Source organism: Tachysurus vachellii, chromosome 7 (genome assembly GCF_030014155.1).
Source record: "Tachysurus vachellii isolate PV-2020 chromosome 7, HZAU_Pvac_v1, whole genome shotgun sequence".
Taxonomy (NCBI): Eukaryota; Metazoa; Chordata; class Actinopteri; order Siluriformes; family Bagridae; genus Tachysurus; species Tachysurus vachellii.
Window position 1 is genome coordinate 18,621,515 of NC_083466.1, and position 26,182 is coordinate 18,647,696.

The following is a 26,182-nucleotide window of genomic DNA, read 5'->3' on the forward strand; positions in this document are numbered from 1 at the left end:
GCTTCATGTCTTGTTCTAATTCAACAAAGAAACTAGTTTAGACTTCAAACACCTATAAGTTTTACTGTCTCTACCTCACATTCCTCCCTCTTTTCTCTTCTTATGAGGCAGATTAAGAGCATAATTCACATCTCCAGCAAAATGTATAGTCTCTAGTTATATAGTTATATTTCCCAGCAGGTCATGAGACGACAGGATCGCCACAGTTACAGTGTGAAAGTGATGTCGTCATCATCTAAATCTAACTCGGGAGACGTGCTCGGATTAAATCTGTTCCTTTTGGTTTCGTTCACCAGCTCATAATGATAGCAACAAAATTACTGATTATTGAAATGACTGAAATTTACACAGGAAATAAAATCTGCACAGTGAGGAAACGAACCTGACAAAAATAAGATTTAACACTAATCACACAATAAGGACGTTATCAGCGTGTTAAAATCCTTTACAAAGTCCTGCTGGGGTTGTGCAGTGAAATCATAGTACTGCTACGTGGTTTTGAGAAACAGAAGCATTCATGCATTCAGTAATCTGGGTCCTATCCTAAGATCACAGGGTACAAACCAGACTGGGCTTTGTGTTTTTTTTTAATCCCATGTTTAAGTGTTTTATTCATACCACATACCACACAGCCAGTCACTATCACTAACAGAGCTGTTAGCTATTAATTCCTAAGCAGACAATTAAAAAAAAAAACAAATTACTGAAAAACACTGCTACCGGACCAGAGGCCATTGTAAGAAGCTCAGCTCTAATAGAGCACAGTGTTAAAAGGCGCAGCGAGACAACACTGACCTGAGCTGAGCTTCATCACTGTACAAGCCAATAAAGATATGTGAGAAATGGAAAAAAAACATCATCGTCTTTATTACGTGCACACAACTGGGTCAATAACATCATACTGCACAATGAAATAAACATAATGATTATGTACACTCATGTCATGTAGCATTATAAATAACCAAGTCTGGACCTCATTTTAATTTGTAAACATAGCCATGGGGGAGTGACTTGCTCGTACATGCACATGTGGAACTGATGGAAATTGGATTTTGTATGCAGGATGGTCCGTTTCATATGTGGACGATTATCGAGATTTCTGTGGACAAACTTATGAATTCTGATCATTATGATGAAGAATATGAGTCAGACTGACTTACAATGTGTGTGTGTGTGTGTGTGTGTGTGTGTGTGTGGGACTGAAGAGAGAGAGAGAGAGAGAGAGAGAGAGAGAGAGAGAGAGAGAGAGAGAGAGAGAGAGAGAGGCCTCTAACTAGGCATACAAGGTTGAAATAAAGTCAAAGAAAGCTGGAAGTGATGCTGGAATGTTTGCGGTGAGAAGAACGGCAGGAGTAATAGTTTCCATATGGAGAGAGAGAGAGATGGAGAGTGAGGGAGAATAAGAAATCAGTGTGTGAGACAGAAAGGAACAGTGAGTGAAAAAAAAAGAGGTTGACTGAAGACAGGCTAAAGAAAGCAAACAAAAATTGAATAAATGAGAATTTTAAAGAGTGGTGCAAGTATACATATGCAAATGGAAGGTGGGCTGAGATAAAAGGTTGCCGTGTGTGTGTGTGTGTGTGTGAGAGAGAGAGAGAGAGAGAGAGAGAGATAGGCGCGGTGGGACTCTGAAGGTAAGTGTGTCCTTGCCCATGCTGCCGCACTGCCCCCCACTCCAGATTGCTGCAGCGATGGTGTCACATCTCCTCCATATCACTCGCATTGTAACCATGCGACACAGAACACACACACACCCACCCACACACACACACAAACACAAACATCATCACCAGACTCGCTGGCCTGTTCTTCAGGGTTTGTCCATGACCCAAACCACACAGAAGAGTTTAACACCAATCCAATCTGAAATCTATCCTAATTAACTTATTTTCTGGCCATTGCACTCAGGCTAAAATTAAATGAAATCAGTATCAACTTTTTTTCTCTATATCATTTTCTTTGTCTGGCAGCCACTCGCTCTCTTTTCCTATATATCATCCTCTTTACGCTGAGGGATCCGTCAGTAACACGACTATATATTCTCACTGTCGGCCTAAAAATTATAGCCTGTGTGTGTGTGAATGATTTGCACCGCAGTTAATTAGAGCCATAAAGCCACTTTGGAAAGGTAAGGCCTGTTGGAGGATCAGACAAAAATGAGAGAGGCCTGGTGAACACACACACACACACACACACACAGCGTCTCACTGCATGTGGATTCAAGGGGAGTGTGGTACATTTAGAGGCTAAAGTGCCTCTTACTGCTCAGCTGGTGTTTGACCGTTAGCCCCCGTGTCAGTCAGTGAGTGTGTGTGCATTATGCTGTATGTGTGTGTGTATGAGTATTTGGTGTGTGTAAGCTTGTGAGTACCTCAGGGGAGCTGGCACCAGGTTAAACTCACTCTCTCAAACTTAACAGTCTGATTAGAAGAGGTTACTGAGGGCCGGGGTGGGCTCGAGGCCGCATACTGCGTCATCCCGCAGGGATCAGCTCCAAAGCTTAAACATCACCCTGACGTCTATAAGCTTCACCTCAAAATCTTACGGTGGACCTTCTGCTCTGAGTGAGCTGAGAACATCCACCAGACCCATAAACACCCACATAGAGGTGCTCCAGATGGCTTTGGGGCCCAGGTTGGGTGAAAAAATAAAACCCCTCAAACCTCTAGCCGTCGGCTTGGGATGAACTGAACAGAAATAGTAGCTTAAAGTGAGTGATATAATCTCAAAGGCATTTTATCATTCACACGAAGGACACAGTTATCAGTTACGCTGCTGAACACAGTCCTTCCTCGACTTTCTACTATTAGAAAATTTCTAATGACTTACATAAATACCGAACAGAATCATACACCTAAAAGCCGGATGCAGTTTTATTGCTTTTCTATTAAACCCAGAGGCCATTCGGTTACCTAAACACTGTTCCCAGGGGTGGCATTGCTTCTTAAAGTGGACTATGTGATTATATTATCAATCTAAACATCGCTCACAATCAGCCACTAACAGAATGTTACAGTTTACAATTTACTTATTACTGCCACTCACGGACTAATGTGAGAGATATTTTTTCTGATTAGATTATATTTACATTTGTTCCAATAAAATAGCTTCTAAAGTTAGCTTCTAACTTCTAAAATTCAATTTTATTAATTCCATTTAAACCACAAAGCCAAATACAGGGTGCAAATACTTTTGACTAACAAAATAAATATCAATTTGATAATATGTATTTTAACACAGCATTTGAATCCTGAAGTTCTTTAATAAAAACCATGGTGCCGATAAATAAATATGATACCACAAATATGTCTTAGGTGCACAACACGTGTGTCTTCAACAGATTATTTTAATAAAATAAGTATGCACTGATGTCATAAGTGGATGCCTGGTATTTTTCACCCTGACAGCGTTCTGTGGCAACTAAAGAAACAGCTTAAGAATCTCTGACCTAACGGGTTAATAAACACTAAGGCTAAAAATATAATCGTGTTTGGAGTAAAGCCATGCAAATAGTGCTTTCATGGTATAAGGCAACATTAATAAACCATTACTGCGTAACCACTAAATGAGAAGAGGTCAGGATCTTGTTCTGTATTATCTGTGCAGAGATCAGTATGAAGTGTAGGTTCAGAGAAGACTCACTGTGCACTGTAGCATATGTGTGTGTGTGTAAGTTTCAAAGCTAAAAGTCTCCCAGAGTGACGACAGGCAGTTATTCCACACCCCGAGGCCCTGCGTCCACAGCTCTACCAAACACCTTCACAACTCAGGCGAGCTGAGCCTGTACACGCATCTGAGAGTGATTTCAGACCTTTAACTCTCTCTTTGTTCTCTAAAACCTCTTGTTCGGTCTGTCGTTCCATCCTCCAGCACCCCCTTCCTTCCACCACCACCTCTCTCTCTCTCTCTCTTTCTCTCTCTCTCTCTCTCTGTCGTGGAGTTCTTGTGGTCAGGTTGCAGTCCCAATAGGCCTGTGGGGTCACGTTGCCCTGTGGTAAAATCAACAGCTAGCCAACAGCTAGCTAGAGAGAGCGAGAGAGAGAGCGAGAGAGAGAGAGAGAGAGAGAGAGAGAGAGAGAGAGAGAGGTGTTTGTGAAAGCAGACCAGACAAATAGAAAGAAAGACAGACACTCACAGAGAGCGAGAATGGAAAAAAGAGAGAGAAGGAGAGAGACTGCGGTCTGAAACAGCAACACCTCTGCTTCTCACCCCATCAGGATATTGAACGGCGTCATGCCAATTTCTGCTTTCCCGGCTGCCAAAGCCTGTGTGTATGAATATAGTGTGCATGCCTTATTTAACTCCCCTGAAATACACTCTCTCTATTTGCTCTTAAATTTAACAGTGCACACCAGGTAGAAATTCATAAGAGTTTAAAGCCACTAAGCTCTCTGCGGATGCTAAACTTACTCCCAGGTCTAAAGCCAGTGGAATCAGTGCCTTTGAATTGGCCCTCTCAGGAGCACTTCCCGTCTGCCGAGTGATTGGCAGCTGTGAGTTTGACGGACAGGTCTCTGGCGAGAGATGACTCGAGGGGTTTGGAATGGAGTGAAGTGGAGTGGAGTGACGGACCAAAGGCGCGATCAGAGCTACTCACTCTTCTCATTAGCATTAGTGAGGAATTGGGGTAAATAAAATGAGGGAATAAATTAGGAAAAAAGACAAGGAGCACAGCAGGGGTAAAGACGAGACGTGGCGAATTTTTAAGAAGGTGTTTCATGATGGGATGCCAGAATAACCACCTACTGTACTCACACTCGTACCTTTACTCCGCTCTAAAGATATATAACATACATTTAGTTCCTCAAATGATAATCAGATAGAAAAACTAAAAATATCTTAATTTCTCCCCTTTGTATCAGTCAGCACTGCTGAAGAGATTAAACAGTTATTTCTAAATGTTAGACAATTAATATTCAGTTCCTACTCACAGGATACAACATTCACACTGACTCAGTAACATGTTAACCGACTGAGTGACGTGAGCTAAAAGAGAGAAATAGAGTGGACAGAAGAACGAATAAAGAATTAAAGAAATAAATGACAGATGTGGAAAAAGAGAACAAAACCTCAAGCATGCCAAACTGGAGACTTAGACTGGATGGGAAGCAGCTAGCATGAGGTGAGAAGGAAGGAAGAAATATAAAACTAATGCTGGTCAGGAAAGGAAAGAAAGAAAAAATAAATGCTCTCCAGCTTAAAAGGGAGACTATAAAAGAACAAGCAGGAGGGATAGACTGGATGAAAAAGAAGAGAAAGAAAGTTGGAAAGAGGGATAAACAGAGAGATGCCCCGCAGAGTTAAGCCAGGTGTCTGTAGCAGAAAGGGAACGAGGGAGTGGAGAAAAGAGCATGAGGGAAAGAAGGGGGAGAGAGAAGAATAATTAGTGTGACCCCCAACAGAGGAGACTGGCAGGTGAATACACAGAGAGAGAGTAAGTATGAAAGGACAAGAGATGGAGTGAGAGGTCGGACGTGAGAGTGGTGACGAGAAACGTGATGAAGAATGATAAGCAAAAAAAGGTGAAGAGAGGTGAGGGGGCAGAGGGGAGGGAGAGCATGGAAAATGTCCTTTGTCATTCTTTTAAAAAGAAGAAGAAAAAAAGACAAAAAGAAAGGGGGAGGTTCGAAATAAATGCATTTTCTTCAGAACCTCATCTCTTTCGGGTGACAATAGGCATTTATCCGCCATCAGCGCGGCTCAATACCCTACAATACACTACTGATCTGAGCAGAGGAGAGAGAGAGAGAGAGAGAGAGAGAGAGAGAGAGAGAGAGAGAGCGAGAGAGAGAGAGAGAGCACGAGAGAGATTTACATTGTTATGTTTTTATGTCATCTGAATATCATGAGAAGAAAAACATGAAGGAAAAGCAACTTTACTCACTAAATCTTAGTAGAATCATAATACTAAAAGCAAAAGCCTAAGAATCTATGAATCTACATTAGTGTGTTCCTTAAAGCTAACAGAGCTAATTAACTGACAGTAAACTAGCTCCAGGTAGATGCGAGTGAGATTTTGGTGTTTCACTCACTGTTTGTGTTGTCATATTACCAATAAAACCTGTCAAAATAGACCAAATCAAACGAACAATGCTTTCATCCATGCTACTAATGTTAGCTAAGTTAGCTAGCTAGCATAATCTGCAGCTTCTGAGGTGAAAGGATACTTGAATAATCTAAATATTAGACATGAGAAGCTCAAGCTGTTGAGCTAATTTAATGAGATAAACTGAGCTCATCTAATCATCAAAAAACTGTGTAGTACTAAGTAATTAATACTACTGATATTCTCATGCTACCATTTACTATTAATCCATTTTCCACCTCTTTTTGTCTAAATAATAAAGACATTAAATGAGATTGGTTTGTGAATATGTATATTGTGGCATGATGTTTTTTTTTTTTTGCCATATCACCCACCTGTAATAAGATAAGCTGGAAAATGGATTGTGCAACCCAAACTGTTGAACACAAACACCAATTTATAATCAGAGGCACCATCCAAAAGGAGTTAACCATTTAATTATTTTTCCCAGAGGCCAAAAAAATGGAATTTGTGCCTGTTTTGTTGTGTTCATGTTCAGCATTGAATTTCTTCATGTCATACTCCACGGTGGAGATTAATGACTCATATGAAAGTAGACACTCAGCGCTTTAAGAGTTTGTAGTTGTTCATAAGTATTTCTGTTTTACTGCGTGTACTAAGGGTAGTATATTCGTACTGAATAGGACAAAAGATTCACACAAATCTTCAATGGGAATGACAAGATCAAACTCATTTCTATTCTGACATGCCCCAAGTGCTTGATCCTAAGCAGCTAAAGCTAAAGCAGTACTGTGGTAGTGGTTAAGATGTTGGTTTACTGACAGGACAGTTGTTATTTCGAATCCCAGGTCCACTGAGCTGCCACTGCTGGGCCCCTGAGCAAGGCCCTTAACCCTCAAATGCTCAGCTGTATAAAATAATGTAAATTTTAAGCTGTGACCTTCGACCACTAAAATTCAGTGTACAGTTATTCTAACAGATGTAAAATCATCTTTCAATAAAATCCAAAATTGTCCTGACTCATTTTATATAAGAGAATAAAATAATTTCTTTGTTTATACTGATTGGGAAAGGTCTGATATATCGAGTTCCATTTCACCATTGGAAAAAAAACGCATTTAACTTCAACCTTGAATATGTTGTGCGATCAACTCAGCCTTTTTCAGTCACTGAAGCCACTTTTAAGCCACCGAATATGATTCTCTTGGGAAATAAGTTATATGCTCACTGTGCTCTAAACATGGCCGCCGTGCTCCAGCTCAGCTACAGTGGCTCTGCTATCAGCTCTAGGAAATCTGCAGCATTGAGCCACAGGTGCCCGTGGGTTTCACATTACACTCGGCTCATTGGATTCTGCAGCCCCGCGTGTATTTCTGTGTGTGTGTGTGTGTGTGTGTGTGTGTGTGTGTGTGTGTGTGTGTCAGGCAACAGGCATACAGGCATAGCTGCCAGAGAGGGAGAGGTGGCAAACCTGGCAGTATCACTTGAATACCAGTCTGGAGGGCTGTGTGAGGGCCCTCGTTCAACAAAAACATCACATGTCCTTCTGGAGCAGAATCAGACACACAGACACACACACACAGTCTGCAGTGACACAAATACACATGAATACTAAGAACCAAATAGAAACTTGGAACATGGCCAGCAATTACACTTTCTCAGAAGCTCTGTCCAAACACACACTCAAATACCCTCATACAACCACATACACACAACACACACACACACACACACACGTAAAACAAAGGCTCATCGAGCAAACATGCTTGGAAGTGAGTGACCTTTTGCTTTCACATCGTCATCTGTGTTTAAAGTGGCGCATCTCCCTTGCAATTAATCAAGACTTCTTATGCATTATCTCCGCTTTTGGGCTGTTAATTAACACATCAGTTGAGACAGAACACAGTATGTCCGCCCTCTTCCCCCACTCTGTACGCGGGCCACACAATCACAACGCCTCAGTGCACAAACACAAAAGTCCCACAAAAGTTTGTGTTCACTGTCTTTCGTCAGCACACACTGCACACGCTGCTGGAAGTGAAAATGCTTGCCTTATTTGCAGTGGTTAAAAATATGAGCAGCCATTAAGCAATGCAAACATTGCACAGATACACAATATACATCTGGGGAACCATGATTTGTACAATATCTCCGTGCCTTGACAGCAGCAATGATTCTTTGACATTACACACCGTCTTGGTGGAAATTATTCTTGAACTTCGGACTCATTTTGCAGGTTCTCTAATAAATGTCACGATTGGGATTAGGCAAAGGAAACCGATCGTAGATCAGGGAGATCGAGCGAAGCGTACTTCAAGCAGCGGAATATTTTACGCAAACGTCTGAATCGAAGAAGGGAAATTATTCACTTGACACGCCTGGCATGAGAACAGACATATTTATAGCCTCTGTATGGCTGTATCTTTAAGTGCCGCTGCCACGGAGGAACGAGTGTGCTGTGAAATACCGCCCCCACGGCATGCTCGCTCTGACAGATGCACTGCACAATTATGTCCCCCTCGCAACAAGAGCTGTAATCTCCGTCACCCGTTCTTCCATTAACGCATTCCCCCTTCTGTCTTTCTCCCAGTCTCTCTCTCTCTTTCTCACTCTCTCTTACCCTTTTGTTGTTTCTCAGAGCAAGTGCTTCCACATTTCACCCCCTCCCACCGCTCTACAGGGCCCAATCTTCTCACAAGGGAGAAAGACAAGTAGATATGGGAGGAAAGAGAATGGGGTACGAAAGTGTGAGAAAGAGAGCTCGAGAGGCTCTGACATTAACAAGATTGCTTGTTAAATAGAGTGGGAGAGAGGGAGAGAGAGAACACGAGAAAGATATGAAGGTGGAGAATGAAGCGGCTGTAATTGGTAGCTTTGTGAAAAGGTTTCCATCTGTGAGCCTGTGCTTGTGTGTGTGTGTCTGTGTGTGTGTGCGTGTGTTTGTGTGTGTGTGTGTGTCTAAGAAAGACAGGCCTGGGAGGTCTGGGAGTGGTTCAATGACCAGTAGGTCACATACACCTTTCAATCACTAGAGTGAAAGCCTAATTTCGCATAAATGCAAATGTACCCACACATCAGCAAATGAAATTACATATCAACTAAATTTAACACAAATCCCAATCAAAGTGTGGACGAGTTGATAAGCAGTCAAGTGCCTAAATGTCAAAGTAAATCAAGCGAGCCCTTTTAAAATTTGAAACTGAGGCGTAAGGAATAAAAAATAAAAAAAAAATTCACAAGTAGGACAATCGGCTATTTAATTGAATTATTCAAACCATATTACAGAGACTGTGTGTGGCAGCCTGCTTGTGTGTTTGCATGCGTGCGTGTGTGTGCGTGCGTGAGTGTGTGCGCATGAGTGTGTGTGTATGTGTGTGTAATTCTACATAATCCCATCACTGTGGGACTCTCCTCTCTTCACAGTGCCAGACATAGCAACACATTGCCAATGAAAGAAGCTCAGTCCAACTACACACACAAGCGGTGAATTTAAACGCGAGGATAAAGTGCCTAAATGATTATTCCAGTGCCTTAAATGTCATAAACACATCTTAGCGGCTCAGCTGCATAATAAAAAATCCCAAACACCGAAATAATGTGTGATATTCTCATGGTGGTGAGAGGGAGAGAGAAAGCGAAACAGAGAAAGAGAGTGAAAAATGGTTTAACACAAAGAAACAGCAATGACTTGCCGTGATGTGACACTATAAAACGACAGCATGACACACTATTGGCATTCGGGATTATCTATCCATCATACTTTCCCTTCTCTCTTTGCCATTTTCTTATTACATTCTTTCTTTTTTTTTTTTTCCTTTTGCTTTTTTCTCTCTTTTATGCAGACCAGAACTATAGAACAGCAGTCTGCCAGGCATTATGGAGCTCGGCTCTTTCGCTCTCTGCATGAAATGTAATTAATAACACAGGAATCTTCATCCATCTCTCACCCTGTCTCTGTTCCAATCTGAAGGGTTAAAAAATTCCCAACGGAGCCGTCTGTGACTGAGAAAAGTACAACAGCTCGGGCTAATCAAATTTCTCGCATGTGACTATGGGTTTGCATGTCTAAAAGAGAGTGTGTGTGTGTGTGTGGGAGAGACAGCAGAGGAAGGAGAAATGCATCTACATGTGAACACTTTAATAGAGTGGATTAATACCATGTATTCAGATTTTAAGTGGATTTAGGTCACAATGCTGTTCTATTAGCAATCGATTATTCACACGTTTCACAATCAATAGATTTGTCATAAAGTGAAAACTGTTTAATTTTGTAAACTGTAAATCATGAACCTAAAATGGTTCTATTTTTGTCTAATTCTAATTTAGAATTGTTTCTATTATAATTTGGCCAAAGGCATTTGTGGCTAATATTTACACAATTTATTTATAAAATTTGATGTAATACTAAAATGTAAACACAATGAGATGAATTTATCCATTTTCTTTGTACATCACTTCACACAGCACTTGGCCACTTGGACGAAAGCCAAATCACGGCATCTTACAATTTTGAATATGGTTTTATTCATATATATGTATGTGTGTGTATAATACATGTGTGTGTGTATATACACACATAAGCAGACGTGTGTGTGTGTATACATATATAAATGAGCAGACGGCAACCAGGGAGAGAAAACAGCATAAGAGAAAGGTGTTGTCTCATAACTTGTCATTATAATGAACCCACACTTTCATTCTCTCTCTCTCTCTCTCTCTCTCTCTCTCTCTCTCTCTCTCTCTCAGTGAGAATGTGTATTTAATCAGGACATCAATCTCATGTGTGGGGGAGAAGCGAAGAAACAAATCCAATGTGAAGTGGACATGATAATAGATTTTTAAAAAAAGGGGGGTAGATATCAGAGATAGCATTTGTCATCTAACCCCCTCACCCCCCCTTCTACACACACACACACACACACACACACACACACACACACACACACACCCTCCCTCCTTTTCTCTCCCACACAGGACAAGGACAAAAATAGCACATTGTGATTATAGTGCTAAGTAGCATAATGGAGATATGTAGTGGAATATATCATATTACACCAAACCAGTGAGGACAACATAAGGATCATTAAATACTACAGTCCCTGATCTCAGAAATAGGCTACGATCCGTCAGAAGACACTCAAGATCTGAACAAAAGTGTTTTGGTTTGTGAAATAATCAGTATGAAATGTTCAAATCCCTCTGCTTTCTGTAAGGCGAATTACATTTGCTAAGAAAACACTAAGTCTTCCCCTTCCTGATTGACCCAGAGCCTTTGTTTTGAAAAGAGATATGCTTCTGGACAAAAATAAATAAATCTGAGCCTGAGCTGCTTTAGTCTAGTCTGAAACTAAAACAATAGCATTTCAGATGAACAACGTGAATAAAAGAAATTGTTGAAATGACAAGATTACTACAGGTGTATGAAGAAAATTTAACATTACAAACACACTCATTTGCATATTGGAGGCAGCTGCAGTATCACTAATGCAAAGGTCAGTACTGCGATAATGATTAACAAAAGGCTCTAATTTAAAATAGCCCAGAGTGAGAAGAGAGAGCAATGAACGCAGGAGGGATGATGAGGAAGAGAAGGGAATAAGATGGAGAGAGATGAGATAAAGGTGAAAGGGTGGTCTATTTAAAAAATGGGTTTCATTATGTATCAGTTTAAAGACCCTGGTTTGTGTGTGTGTGTGTGTGTATAAATATTCTACAGAGTGTGCGTTTGTGTTTGTACATGTTTAGATTCATCCTTGACATCTCAAGGACAAAGACAAGGACAGTGGTCTTGTTGACGCTACACGGAGAGACACGCGGTCCTGAAAAAGCGAGGAAGAAGACAGGATTTTGCGCTTGTCTGAAAAAAAAAAAGCAAAAGAGATTACAGCCTAGAAGAAGAAGGAAAACAGATTAAACAGCAGAAAAAGAAAGAGTGACAGCCTAAAAGAGAGAGAGAGGAACACTGCGAATGAATAAAAATGAGGACAGAAAATCCTGCGGAACCTGCAGGGCCTGAGAGAACAGAAGGACGAGGTGAAATAGCAAGGTTTCAGTGATAGAGATGGGATGAAAGGCAGAAAAACCTGTGGAATTGGGAAAAGCTGCAGAACTTCTGAGCTTTATAGAGGAGGCACGGTTGAAAAAAAAAAACAGAGAGGGATGTGGGGATGGGGTGCAGTTTTCTACACTGAGGAACAGAGGCTCCTAATCCCTGAACAGGCAGCTTTGTGGAGTGATTGACAGCAGAGTGCGACACACTGGGCCGCCGTTGAAGGGGGTACACGTGAGCGGTGCCAGGGGATAATCCACCCATCGCTCACACCCCCATAAAACAGGGTCAAGTGGTACAGGCCATTTTCTGTTGTTTTCCCTCTAGCCTTACGCACACTTCCATTCAGAAACAGGTTTCTTTGTTTTGTTTATGGTTTTTGGTTTGCAAATGCCGCCCTTAATACGCTAGTATAAAGAGGAGAAGTCTGGCTAAAGCAGACGCACACAAAAACAACCTCACACGCACTGGGATGACGAGAGCTGGTCAATCATTCGATTCTGATCTCAGTGGGTCTGTTAGGAAGGTGCTGTGTAAAAACAAGTGCAGCAAGGCACAGTAAGGCAGAGGAAAAGGTAGCAGTGTTGTTCTTTATAATCTGATATTTCCTTGCGAACGCAAGTCAACAGTACTCCTGTCGTAAAAGAACACAAGGCCCAGAGAGTGTGTGTGTGTGTGCGTGAGAGTGACAGAAAGAGAGAAAGAGCGTTCCCTTCTGTAGGCTGTTTATATTCCAAACATAAATGAAACTCAATATCTTAACATAGACAGAGAGCTGGCAAGACCTCTCAACAGCAGAGCGCTGTGAAGTGGACTATCTGAGTATATTAGATCTGTTTACAGATGGCCATGTGGAGAGAGAGAGAGAGAGAAAGACAGACACAGAGAGAGAGAGAGCGAGAGAGAGAGAGAGCTAGGAGAAACTGAAGAACATGTTCATTTGCACAGACGGAACCTCAGATGTGCATTGATTGTGATTGATGTGTTTGATACATGAAACTGTATCGAGTTGCTCTCATTTTTTGAGGTGTGCATGCACATGTGTGTGTGTAAGTGAGTAAGTGGTTTAGAAAAAGCCTCAACATCATCATAAACATGTGTGTGTGTGAGTGTGTGTGTGTGTGTGCGTGTGTATGTGTGTGTGTGTGTGTGTGCGTGTGTGTGCGTGTGTGTGTGTGTATGTGTGTGTGTGTGTGTGTATGTGTGTGTGTTGGATGTTTACGTGAGCATCTCATGATGTGGGATTACAGTAGTCAAATATATTACAGCTTCAGCAATATAGGGTTCTTGCAGGATTCTTTATCTCACACACACACACAAACACACACACCCACACACACATGCACACACACACACGCACACACACACTAGAAAGCCTGCTATAGTGAGTTAAAATCACATGCACATGCCACAGCCACTTGAATATTAAAACCTGAAACCCAACACACATTGAGGGTGTTGAGAGTGTACAGAGTGTACAGCACATGGGAAACTAGAAACACGTGGGGTCACTCCATGACGTGAACAAGCACGGAGAAAAAAGCCTCGCCATCTATCTAACTCTGAAACAAACAAGGCTACTGCAGCCGAAAAACCATCAATACATGCTCACACAAACGCACATAATCAGAACCACACACATCCATCAAACAGACACAGGCATTAGAAAGCCGGGGACCGGGTTTGTGGCATTGCTGTGTCTTTGTGTACAACCCCCCGCCCCATTCCACCACCCTGCACCCCCAAATCCCCCTACTACTGGCATTATTCAGGCCCCATTTTCTTTCAGAAGAGAGGAAAAAGAAGAAAAAGAAAATGCACAAGTGAGAGAGAAAGAGACAGAGAAAAGAAAGAACACCATTCCTTCTGTTTTCTCTCCCGTGGTGCTGGAGCTCTACAGATGCCCTCCAACAGAGAGAGAGAGAGAGAATGATGGAGAGAGAGAGAGAGAGAGAGAGAGAGAGAGAGAGAGAGAGAGAGAGAGAGAGAGAGAGAGATGTAGAGAGGTGAAAAGAAAAGAAAGAAAAGCACAGGAGGTGAAAAGGAAAAAAGGTAAGGAAGGAATGATTGATTTTCTGGTCGTTTAGATGGGAAGGAAAGAGAACGGCTCATAAGCAGGTTGAAATCTCACAGACCTTCACAAGCGCCGCTAAATTACTTTGACACCACGTTGATAGGCAATCAGGCCTATTCAGTGTGGCTTTTGAAATCAGAATTATTCAGAGGGAAAAGGGGAGTGTGTGTGTGTGTGTGTGTGTGTGTGAGTGAGAGAGAGAGAGAGAGAGAGAGAGAGAGAGAGAGAGATGGTGGGACTGGCACTAACCAGTCAAACCACACAGAATGAGCAGACAAAAAGGAAAGTGAAGAAACACAGACAGCAATTTAAGACACACAAATGCACAGCATTGCCAACTCTGTAACATAATAGACGGGGTGGAGGATACGGAAGTAAACACACTCACAGGGGGGTTTCACATAAGGATAAGAAATCGTGTTTTGTGATTGACTCAGGCAGACTGTAATCACCAAACTATGTGTGTGTGCTGGAGACATGTTTCTGTGAGCTGCGAACTAGGGCCTTTTGTGTGAAAGAAAGAGAGAAAAGGGGGCAAAGGTAGAAAAACTAGTGTTGCGCTACTAAAGAATAGAGAAAGAGAGAGAGAGAGAGAGAGAGAGAGAGATGGGGGGTGAACCTCTGAGGAAATTTAACCCCTGACATTGGACTCTATCCAACACTCAGAGCGATAACATGTTTTTTTCACCAGCATGCATGTGCGTGTAACGCTATTCACAGAAAAGAAAGAAAAAGAACAACAGCAAAAAAACGGGAAAAAAAAAAGAGTAAAACTCGAAGCAGAGTGAATTCTGATGCATAGCACAGGGCTTCTGGGATGCATTTAACGAATCAGAAGAAGAAACCCTGAAGTGATATTAAAGCAGGACGGCGGCTGTGGGCCAAACTCGAGTTGCAAGTCCTTACCACGAATGCAACCCGTCTGCCAGAGCTCCTCCGCTCTCGCCTGCAGCACTCCGTCCAACAGAGTTCTCATTTCTACCAAAAGCAGTCCAACTCAGACAAAAAAAGCATTAGAATAATGATTCGCAGCTGCCTCTGTGAGCGACGGGGGCGTTCTGAAAGCAACTCGAAACTAGGCCTCATCCCGATCCAGAGGCCGCCTGTTTACTACTTCCCTTTCCGTAGACACTTAAAAGTAGTCAGCACATTTTGGCAGACGAAGCTGAAGCGAGCTGTTTTGAAAGTTCAAATTTAAATAAATATAGACCCTTTTGTCAGGGGTCAATCTAGGGCCACGCCCCCCAAACCACTAAGGCTGGAAGATCTGAGTGCTAGTGGAAAAGGTGGAGCTTTCAGAATTGACACGTGATAAGAGATGCCTTCTTTTCCTCCTTCTTTTCTGGTTGAATGGTGATGGTCCACCACTGCTTGTTATTGGGTGAGATATCTTATTAAAAACCTCTAGATTATGAGAAGACCTTTCCCGCCAAAATTAGAAAAGTGCTCTGTTGTAAGAATCGCTGACCGAACGAATAATCATCACATCTACGCACAGCTGTGCTTCTTAGAACTACCATAAGCTACTCCCCCAGTAATACCCTTTTAATGGCACTTAATGTGACTTCAATTAAACTTTATGCAGGAAAAAGCAATCAATGAAAAAGTCAGGAAACTTCAGGGCCTGGAGATCAGAGATCGGATTTGAGCTGCCACGCATGATGGATACGCTAAAGAGTGAGTAAGTGTTAGTGTTCTCGCTTTAGACAGGAACTGGGCTCTCGCCTTGTCAGCAGTATTGTGAGCTTTTCAGTCTGTTCTCTGTACGAAGCCAAGCAGGAAGTCTACAGGGTCATGATCCACTGACCATCTCTCATGCTCTGCAAGTGGGTCATGTCAAATCCCAGCCCCCTCAAATGACAATTAGGAGCTGTCTCTCTCACACGCAGACACAGTTCATTGGTCCCACTTGATTTACTCATATGTTACTAAAACCAGTTTTGGCGGCGTGTTCTGGCAACGCAAACAGACATCTACACCAAGCACAAACTCTGTGTCAAAGTATTTTTAGCTCCGACATTAACAATACCTACTATCATGTTCTAGTCAAACTCAGGAGACACTTTATCACTGTAACAACGCCGCCAGACGCCTCTGAACACTGTACACAAAGAGCTCTACGTAAATGTCTGTGCGTTTTGAATAGATGTGCTGATACCCCTCATTCCATCACTAATCGTTTTTCCTTTTGTCTACAACGGGTAGGGTTATGGCCTTCTTGTTGTAGGGGAGCAGGGAAATGCAAATAAATCTGGTTTGGCTTCTTCCTTCACACACAAACACACACACACACACACACACACACATACACACACACACACAAGCTAAGCTCAGCACAAACAGACATACAAACTTACCCCAAGGAGGCAGCAGCTGGGGGGGCAGGAGTTCTCATACTACACAGCTTTACAAATCGGGATTCCCACACCTGGGTCATTACAGCAGTGAGCTGGAGATAAGCTTGTCTTGATATGAATCTTTATGATCAGGATATTCACTCAGATCCCAGTATAGGGAAGATAGCTCTCTCTCTCTCTCTCTCTCTCTCTCTCTCGCACACTACTGTCTGCCCCACTAATGACTCTTATCAGCAGGCCCTTCAAATTGAACGTGATACAGAAGAGATATAGTGCTATAGAGCACAGGCAATTAGCACAAGTCGCTCCTGAGTGGAGTGAGCCTCCAGGTGGAGGAGTATCAACGTCACTGTTTTGTCCTCCTTTTGAGGCCCTTGACCGCTAACGACTTATTCCGGACACACAAAATTAAAATATGACTGTATGTCATACACATACTACAAACTTAGTCACACTAAACATCAGAAAATAAGCATTTTGGTTTAATGATCTGGTTCGCTTTATGGGAAATAAAGCATTTGTCCAGGATTAGGCCATCCTTAAAAATATTTTGGTTTGCAGTAACAGTAAAAAAAAAAGGGTCGGTAGGTAGGTCTATATTTTTTTTTTTCAAGTTTCAATGTAAAAAAAGTACAAATTTTGGTGATGGTGATTACGTAGGTATGACCTTTAAATTAGCATTATTAGCATATTATTAACAAATTAGCATATCGTGACGTCACTGACTGGGTCTTCAACCCGTGCCTTCGGGCGCATCATTGCAAACCTTGATGCTGGGCACAGTTTTTACAGAACTTCGTGCCAGGTTAAAGCGGTGTCGAGCTGTTTTACTGAATTTTTTAGATGTATTATGGTGCCCGAACCCGTTAATATTATTTTATTGCTTTTGTATTAGTTTGAAGAGTAAAAAAAAAAGGTCGGTCTTAACGCAAATTTACAACCGGCAAGTCGGTCGGACTTAAAGCAAAAAAAATAAAATAATTGAGTCGGTCCTAAATTGACAGGGTCGGTCGGGTTACGGCAAACAAGAATATTTTTAAGGATGGCCTAAGGAAGAGTTTTTTTATTAAACATGCATGTTTTTTATTCAAACATAGAAATACCCAATCAGAACTAAACAATTCTTCTAAGCCCATCCACTATCATTCATTCCTGCGTGTATCTTTATTGAGCAGATATCACAGACATCACAGACTGGACTAAACCAGCAGCCAGTAGAAAAATGAAGTCCTGGCACTGAAAGTTCAAGTAACTTTGTGCATGGAAAATGTTTTAAAACACAAAGATGTGACCCTAAATTCCATTCATATAACTGCATGTCTGTGTGTCTTTGAAGTGTTGAGCTAGGATATGCCAAGGTTCAGCGTAGCAGTCCAATGGCCCAATAAACTGATTCGCTCTAATCTACAGGCCTCAGAAGTCAGTCATGCATAGCAGAAGCCTGATAATGGCTCTTAAGATTCAGTCAGCCAAACAGTGAAGAGATCAGTCAATAAGGGCTTTAAGTCTGAACACTTTTACAGCCTCAGGCCTGCTCTACCACACCCAACTCTTTAACATGAGAGACCATCAAAACTATTTATCCCCTGCTCTTCAGGCAGGTGCTACTTCCTCAAGTCTGAAAAATCCCTTTCTGATCAATCTCTCAAAACTTACTCCAGTACAGTGGCTCAGAGAGGTGAGAGACAGGTGGAGGGGAGAGAGCAACAGTCGGAGTGACAAGTCAATAAAGGAAGGCTGAATTGGGCCAAGCTAATCTATAATAATATGGCCGGTGTGTACTGGAGTGGGGAGAAGTTAGCCTCTGGCTAATCGACTGAAACTGTCCACTCAGCTTGGAGCTCATGATAGACTGTGCTGAGGAGAGAGAGAAAGAGAGTGAGGGAGCGCGCGCATGCGAGAGAGAGAGAGAGAAGCAGCAAGAAAAAAATGAGGGGGGAAGAAAAAAGAGACACAAAATGCAAGTGTGGAAAAGCAACAAAGGAAAAGGGAATAGAAGAAGTAACCATTTGCTGTCTCTTCTCTTTTGCTTCTACAAGTGTACAGATAGAGAGAGAGAGAGAGAGAGAGAGAGAGAGAGAGAGTAAGAGAGTGTGTGTGTGTTTGTGTGTGTTTGCCTCTGACCCTGGATGGCCCGGATGGCGGCAAAGAGGATGATCCTGATTAGCGGAGCAGTCTGTGTGAACTAACCTAATGAAAGAAAAAGAATCTCTCTCTCACACACACTTTCATACAGCGCAGTGCAAGGGAGTCCTGCTGAACAGTTATGTGACCTCAAAGACCACGACAGGATTAGCTATGAGAGAAAGAGAGAGGGAAAAATAGACACTGCAATAACATCTATAGCAGGTGGTTCAGAGGCTCTAGTCCCCCTTTATGAGTGAACATTATTGCTGCACTGTGAGGTGAGTGCAAAAAAAGATGGAATTCAGCTCCTCTCTTTTTACACGACTTCTGCTCATCCGAGTTTGATTGTTATGGTTTGGGGTGAAGAGGCCGGCTGTCTGGGGGTTGATGGCTAGCGGCTGCTAGGCACGCACTCACGCAGAGACAAACAGCAAGGCGATGAGAGACAATCACAGGGACCACACACATGCTCTCGAGCAGCATGCAGTGAAGGTACACAAGGCCGTGCCTCCAGGGTGTTCTCACATCTACGGCTCTGCCCAGCGCTGCACAAGTGGCAGAATGTTTACCGCTTTGCATCAGTGTGTGTGGGAACACTTATAACTGATAACATGTCTCATCTCCCACAGCCGCTTTAGAAATCTCATGATCTGTATCTGTGTATATCTTGCTGTGTTGTGATACAAGTGTGTACAAGACCTCATAAACACACTCCTAGTTTTCTTCACTGGTTTCTAAACTGTGTGTGTGTGTGTATTTGACCAGATGGCTGGCACAATGCAGATATTCTGCCACATCAGCTGAGAGCCATTTTCACAGCTTCTTTTGCTGAAGTATCGTAAAGCCTCCAGCACTCCCCCAAACACACACACGTACACACACACCCATGACTACGCATTGTGAGGGCCTCAGACAGACATTAAACAATAGAAAAGCTGAAACATCACTATTTATTTTCCACACACAAGTACACCCACCCAAAGACTAATTTATCCACATAACAACACACACACACAAACACACACACACACACACACACACACAGCTTTTCTCCCTGCAGATTTAGATGATGCTACACACTGTTGCGCTCTTTGCTCTCACAGAATAAAAACCTAATTTGCCTTGACCATGGCACTTTAATAGAAATTGGCCTCAGTCCTCAAGCCACAATAGATCAACTCCAATACAATTCAGTTACACAAATTAATGATGCTGCACAAACCCAAAGCTATATACAAGCCCCATAAAATGTCCTCTCCGTAATTCATTAATCCGCTCTTACATTATTTTTTATTGTCATTCTCTTTCCCCAATCATAGTTTTTAAAATATAATTGACCCAACAACCTCTTACAGACTACTTTTTTGTATGATTTTAAAACAAGCAAGTTTGTGCTTTTGTGTTGTACAGATGATGATCTCATTCTGACAGAAAAAAGTTATTCTCGTCTGTCTCTCTGTCTTTTTTCTCTCTCTCTGTCTTATCCTCTCTATTTAACCTCTTGTTGATACATTTAGCCCCAATCCCCAGCTTTTTATCCAGAGCTAATTAGCTGCCTATGAAATAATTGTTGAAAATCTGGAGGGGATTAAATGTTAATGTGTTTGAGGGAAAATAGTTGTAATACAAGTCACCACCAGCAGTAACAGGATGGTGACATGCAAGCAACCCCTGAAAGCATTTAATAAAATACACAACAGCTTATCTAAGCCTTAAGACACACGGTTTATTTAATTATTTAACACTACATAAAAAAAAGAGTGTAATTGTCCCTGAAGTCTCTGAAAGCTATACTAATGTGCATCTGAATTGAAATATATTATAGACACCATATGACCTCTAAGACCTTGCACTTGGGTTGTGCTGTGAAATAAGACTACAAATCACAAGTGACCTGTTATTTTGTACTGATAAAATTGCGTGTTTTCATCTCATAAAATCCCATGCAGAGCCATTTAAGGAAACTAAAATCCTTAATTATTCAACAAATCCTTAAGGGAACTTTTTTTCTAGTGTACCATTATTCAAGATCATCCCCATAATTTATTATTCATAAGTCAATCTTACACTCTGCCTACAAAATAAATATGGGGAGATGAGATCTGTTACAGTCCTTCCATAAATGACAGTTAAAAAAAAAATAAGCGTCCCAAAACACTTCCATGTCTCTAGTTGGTGATGGTGATGGTGCTGATGGGGAATTATGTGAACAATGGAGGTCAGCAGGTCATAAGGCACAGCTAATGTCCAGGCTCTTTCATACCTGCGTCACTGATCTGCCATTAGAGCGAATACAAGACCTACACGATTACTCTACTTAGACTGTTAGCCACCTCCACAACGCAGCCCAAAGCTACATCGTACAATATCAATTGTGACGGTTTATTCAATTTCGGTGTCTACAATTGACACTTTTGGCCCATATAGATTTCTTTTCGCCCTCAGCAGTCGTCCTCAAGGTGATCACTGTGCTGCACTTGCGTTTTCTTAAACCTAACTCATACTGACATCCGTGCCTTAAATGATATCGATTTCTACACATGGAAGGATGCCCCCTGCTGCTCCCCTAGTCTTTGGTCCTCTCATCCCTCTCTCCCTACTGGCTGAGTGTGATCATTTACTGCTACTTGCTACAAGTGGGTTTAATTGAACACATGGAATGGCAAGAACATCACAACAACAACAAAAATGAGGAGAGGTCAAGGAAAGAAGAGGGACAAATTATGATAAGGAGGAAATATAATCAGAAGAGAATGTTTAATTGAAGGTAAGTTAAAGGGGTGTCAAGTTCATAATTAAACATGCCGCAGAGCCCACAATGACCTCCATATGGTTGCTTTTAGTCACATTAAGGTCATATTAATTACAGGCCAGAATGACCTGCATATGGTTACTTTTAATCTAAGTGGCGCGTTCTGGCCTGTGCAGTGTTCAGTGACTCACACCCAACAAGTGTGTGTGTGTGTGTGTTTATGTTGGAGTGTAGCGCGTTGTTGCAGATTGAAAAAGAGTTGCTAAAGGAAAGAAAGAAGAGAAATGATTTGAGCCGTGTGAAATCAAACAAGTAAAACATTAACTGCGGTAATCACCGCACACTCTGGGTCACGCACTAAACGCGTCACGCAGAAACTTCCCCCAACACACACACACACACACACACACACACACACTCTTTTGCTTTCTCCCCCCCGACAGTCACATTAAAACAGAGAACCCGTCTTTCAGGAGCTCCATGGCCTGACTAATAGCCCCTCATAACCCACACACCGATTTAGAAGTAGTCCCGTGACGCCGGGTGTCCACTTAAACAAGCGGATAATGACAAAGGGTGTGTGTAGGGGGCTGCTACACATTATGCTCTGCCCTTCCATAAAACTCCAGTTAGACTAGAAACTGCTCCAATACCATTTACCATGCCGTACTACTGTGTTGTCTGTTATTTAGGCAGGATTTTGACTTGCTTGTGTTTTGCTTGTGTAAATCCTGGTCAAAGTCTCAGATAGCCCAGAAAAGCTCACATAATAAAATCATTGCATTTGTTAGACCTTTGCCTTTCTACTTTGGCTAAAGAGGAAACTGATAAATAGAGATAAATTGCATGAGGATGACAAGGATGGATGTTTTTTTTGCACACAAAAATAGTTGTCATTTTATACATGTAACATTTCAGACCTAGAAATGATCTATTAGTTAAAACATCCTTACGAGGTGGTTAGTTAGCGCTATATAGGCGCCAAGGCGCTATATATATATATATATATATATATATATATATATATATATATATATATATATATATATATATATATATATATAATCATAAAATGTATAGATCCAAATAAGATGGGCAGGTCGCGTTCATTTTCCTGCACTAAAATTCTCAGTTGTTTCTTTGTTGTTTTTAACGTTTCTAATAACAGATGAGAATGATTAGAAGCAGGGGTGAACACTGTACAGTGAACATTCTCCATACACTTTAATGCAGACAGACAGGATCTAAATGAGTGCGGCTATAAAAGCCAACGCATCCATAAACGTGTCGTAAAACGTCCCAGCCGTCCACAGTGGATGAAATGTGGCGTTTATGAGTCTGCACTGATGCTCAGAACTCGTGCAGTGTTTCTGTTTAAGCACTAAGAGGACATGTCTCTCTAACCCACCCTGACACTTATTTATACCCGAGTGCCAGAGACGCGTTTCAGAGTCCAGGCGTTTGAAGGGATTTTGCGCTACAAAGCACTTCAAATCCCACACAGCAGTCGGAAATAAACATCCTATAGTCTACGATGTCTGTCTTAGCTTTACTTGGGCTCTTACCTTTTGTTCATGGAGTTCCAGTAGATTGGCTCCATGTTCGTTGCTGTGATTCCGAGTAAATCCACCAATAATATGAGCAGAAATCCCAGCGCGTTTGCGCAGCTCGGGTTCGCCATTTCAAGCCCAGAACCCGCTCTGCGTTCCCACATCATGGATAAAGGAGATTTTTCTCCCCGAAAACACAGTAGGAGGAAGCTTTTAGGAACAAAGCCTAAAGCTCAGTAAGGCTACAGGGGGAATCCGTCAGTGCGTTAAGGTGCAATGTGTCCGCATGGATATCAGCGCAAAACCAAAGGCACGTTTTATTAATGTCGAGTTTTGATTATCCGCTCTGAGATGTAGCAGATGAAATCCCACTAATTATTCTGTAAAGGCACACTTTTACAGAAAGCCCCAAAACGTCTAGGCTAGAATTTATTAATTGCTGGCTTTTTGTTCTTTAATCAAAGTCTGTGGCTCAATCAGTCGTGGAAAGAAAACTCCACTAACAGCAGCAATCCTGACACCAAGTCGCTTTTTAATCCGGGTTTTTGTCAGCTTTACAATTGGCAAGAGTCTAATTGTATTGAAATTCTCGCGCTGTCTTCGGCTGCAAGATCTCTCTTCTTTCCCATTACCCCTTTTCGTACCTTCCGTCTTCTGATGCGTTTTTTTCCCCCCAAGAGATAAAGGATGCAAAAAATAAAGCAATAAAAGCACGACAACAGATGGATGTGTAATTAAAACGAAATGCGTTTTGGCCTCGCAAAGTTACATTCTCAGAAAGAAAACCGCGCCGATGCCTTTCTTTTCCTTCTTCTTTTTCTTCTCTCCTCCACTTGCTCTCCTGCGCTCTCCTTGTTATTCCTCCGCGCACTGAGTCCTTCACTGACTCCGGCTGCTTTTTGCGCACTGAGTCCTTCACTGACTCCGGCTTCTTTTTGCGCACCGAGTCCTTCACTGACTCCGGCTTCCTCTTGCGCACTGGATTTCGACGAAACCGATCGTACCTGGCATGTAGGTCTCAAATGTGGGCATGAGAATAAAAAGTACAGAAAGTAGAAATAATTAGTAAACTCTAGCACATCGATTGATGTCCTTAATAGAGAGACAAAACGCAGAACACCAGTGTGCGGTGAAGTGGCGGTGGCGCTGGATGGCTAAATCCCCGTGGGTTATGGCTTTAGTAGAGCGCTTCGTGCTCTTGTCTCCTTCACTTGCTGCTGAAAAGCCTTGTGGTGAGATTTGTCCTAGCTCGCTGACAGACTGACTTGTTGGAGAAAAGGAGAGGGAGGGGAAAGGGGGAAAACCCTATCTTCCGCCTGGCGGCCGCACAAACACAATATATTTTTCTTTTGGGTTTTATTAAACATAATATGAAGCGGCGTTATCAAGCCTGCTCCATTCTACCAACACTTTATTATTCTGCTTCATCCAGAGAATCCACACGTACACGTCTGAAACCACACATTAGCGTACTAAATAACGCTTAAATGTAGTACAGCCTGCTCTATAGAAGCACGTTTTAGCGTTAGTGCGCCCCCGGGTGGACCCAGCGGAAATAGCGCATGTATTATTAACATAATTTATACTAATTAGTTTGATGGGAGCCGTCAAATAACCTGCGGCGTATAGGATACACTACACTTACTTTCTATCCTATACGCCATTATGCTAATAAAGCCCAATATACGATTGTTTATTCTGTCCACATCCTTTCCAGGAGAGTTACGCCTACGTGTTAGATGGCTGCAAATAGACGTAACAGGTAACACACTAACTACATTATATCTGAACCAGGCTCTGGATAATGGAGAGTGAAGTGATGAAGCTGGAAAGCTTTGCCTGCAGTGTCACACTGTGGACATCACGAGGTACAACACCCTGCTTTACTTAGAAGGTAGTGTTTATTAAGGGGGACAGGTTCCCAAACGTAAACATGGAGAACCAACTGTTCTACACATTTTGGGGTTTTCCCTGCACTAATGTACCCACTTTAATTCAGGAAGGACTGTCGATTAGCTCATAAGCAGGGCACAGTTTGTTTAAGGCAGGAATCTGTGGGCTTAAGGTAAAACCTGCCAGAGGATTCAAGGTTGGAGATCAAGGTTGGAATTATATAGTGTAGTCTTAATAATTACATGTTATTCACAGAGAGTCAGAGTGGATTGGATGTTATGTCAAGACATCATTATTAGCTGTGGTCTCAATGTAGTATACATCATTTGGACATTAACCTGTTTTATTGCTTTGAGAAAGTCAGACGAACAATCGGCCTGTAGCTCGCTAGCACATTGTGAGAGAGAACGGGAGAGAGTGAGAGAACAAGAGGAGAGAGATGTGAAAAATATGTCAAAGTGAAAGAAATAATGAATGTGCAGAATGTAGCCTAGCGTGAGCGTTATAGCAGATGCAGACAGATTCGGACAGGCGGAAAACGACAACAACTGCAAGCAGGAAATATCAGTGATTATGAGGAGGCTGTAGCACCTTGGATGAGAGAGAGAGAAACCAGAGAAGTGGGTTGAAGGGCTGAAGCCAAGGCAATGACATCAGCAAGTTTAACAGGAAATAAAAGTCAGGAGATGTGCTGGCACAATGTGAGGGGGGGGTGATCTGTGGTTGTGCTGGTCAGCTTAGTGAGGTGCAGATGCTGCATTGGACCCAGGCCCATTTCAGAGCTGTTCATTTATTCATGATGACCTCGTTATGAGTTTTGACCTTAAGCACTGCCTCATACCGCATCCACTCCCTACAGACTCCATCCAGACTGTTGTGCAGCTGCTGCAACCCACAACACACATATGCATACACACAGGCAGACACACGTACACATTTAAACCAGCTGAGTTATCACACTCCAGAAAGTTGGATGAGGACACAAGTAACAGAAATAGTCATGGAAAAAGTAATAAGAGAGAACAAAGTTTGAAAAATGATGAGGAAAAGTGATGAGAGAGTGAAAATGAGAGAGCGTGCACGAGAGAAGAAGAAACAGAGAGAATTGGAGCAACAGAGACATAGAGAGCCAAGTGAAACACACTAATGAAGAAATAGTGCTTCAGTAAGGTATTATATGGGGCAGAGAAGGATGTGTGTGTGCTTGTTCACACTCTTGCCTGTCCTGAAGTTGAGATATCTCCTTCGTATGTTTGTGTTGTAGAGTTTGTCTCTCCCTCTGAGCCTTACTCGTGCACTCCTCCCTTACACCCTGGAATGCTATCAATACACAC

General features: G+C 42.1%; 1 protein-coding gene across 1 annotated transcript in view; it reads right to left on the minus strand.

Moving 5' to 3' along the window:
• Positions 1 to 24,342, minus strand: part of efnb3b (ephrin-B3b) — a 65,809-nt gene extending 41,467 nt beyond the window's left edge. Inside the window, exon 1 of the mRNA XM_060874760.1 lies at positions 22,971 to 24,342. Within this exon, the coding sequence (XP_060730743.1) occupies positions 22,971 to 23,122 (152 nt within the window). The 5' untranslated portion in view covers positions 23,123 to 24,342. The remainder of the gene's footprint in view (positions 1 to 22,970) is intronic.
• Between the last annotated feature and the right edge of the window lie 1,840 nt (positions 24,343 to 26,182).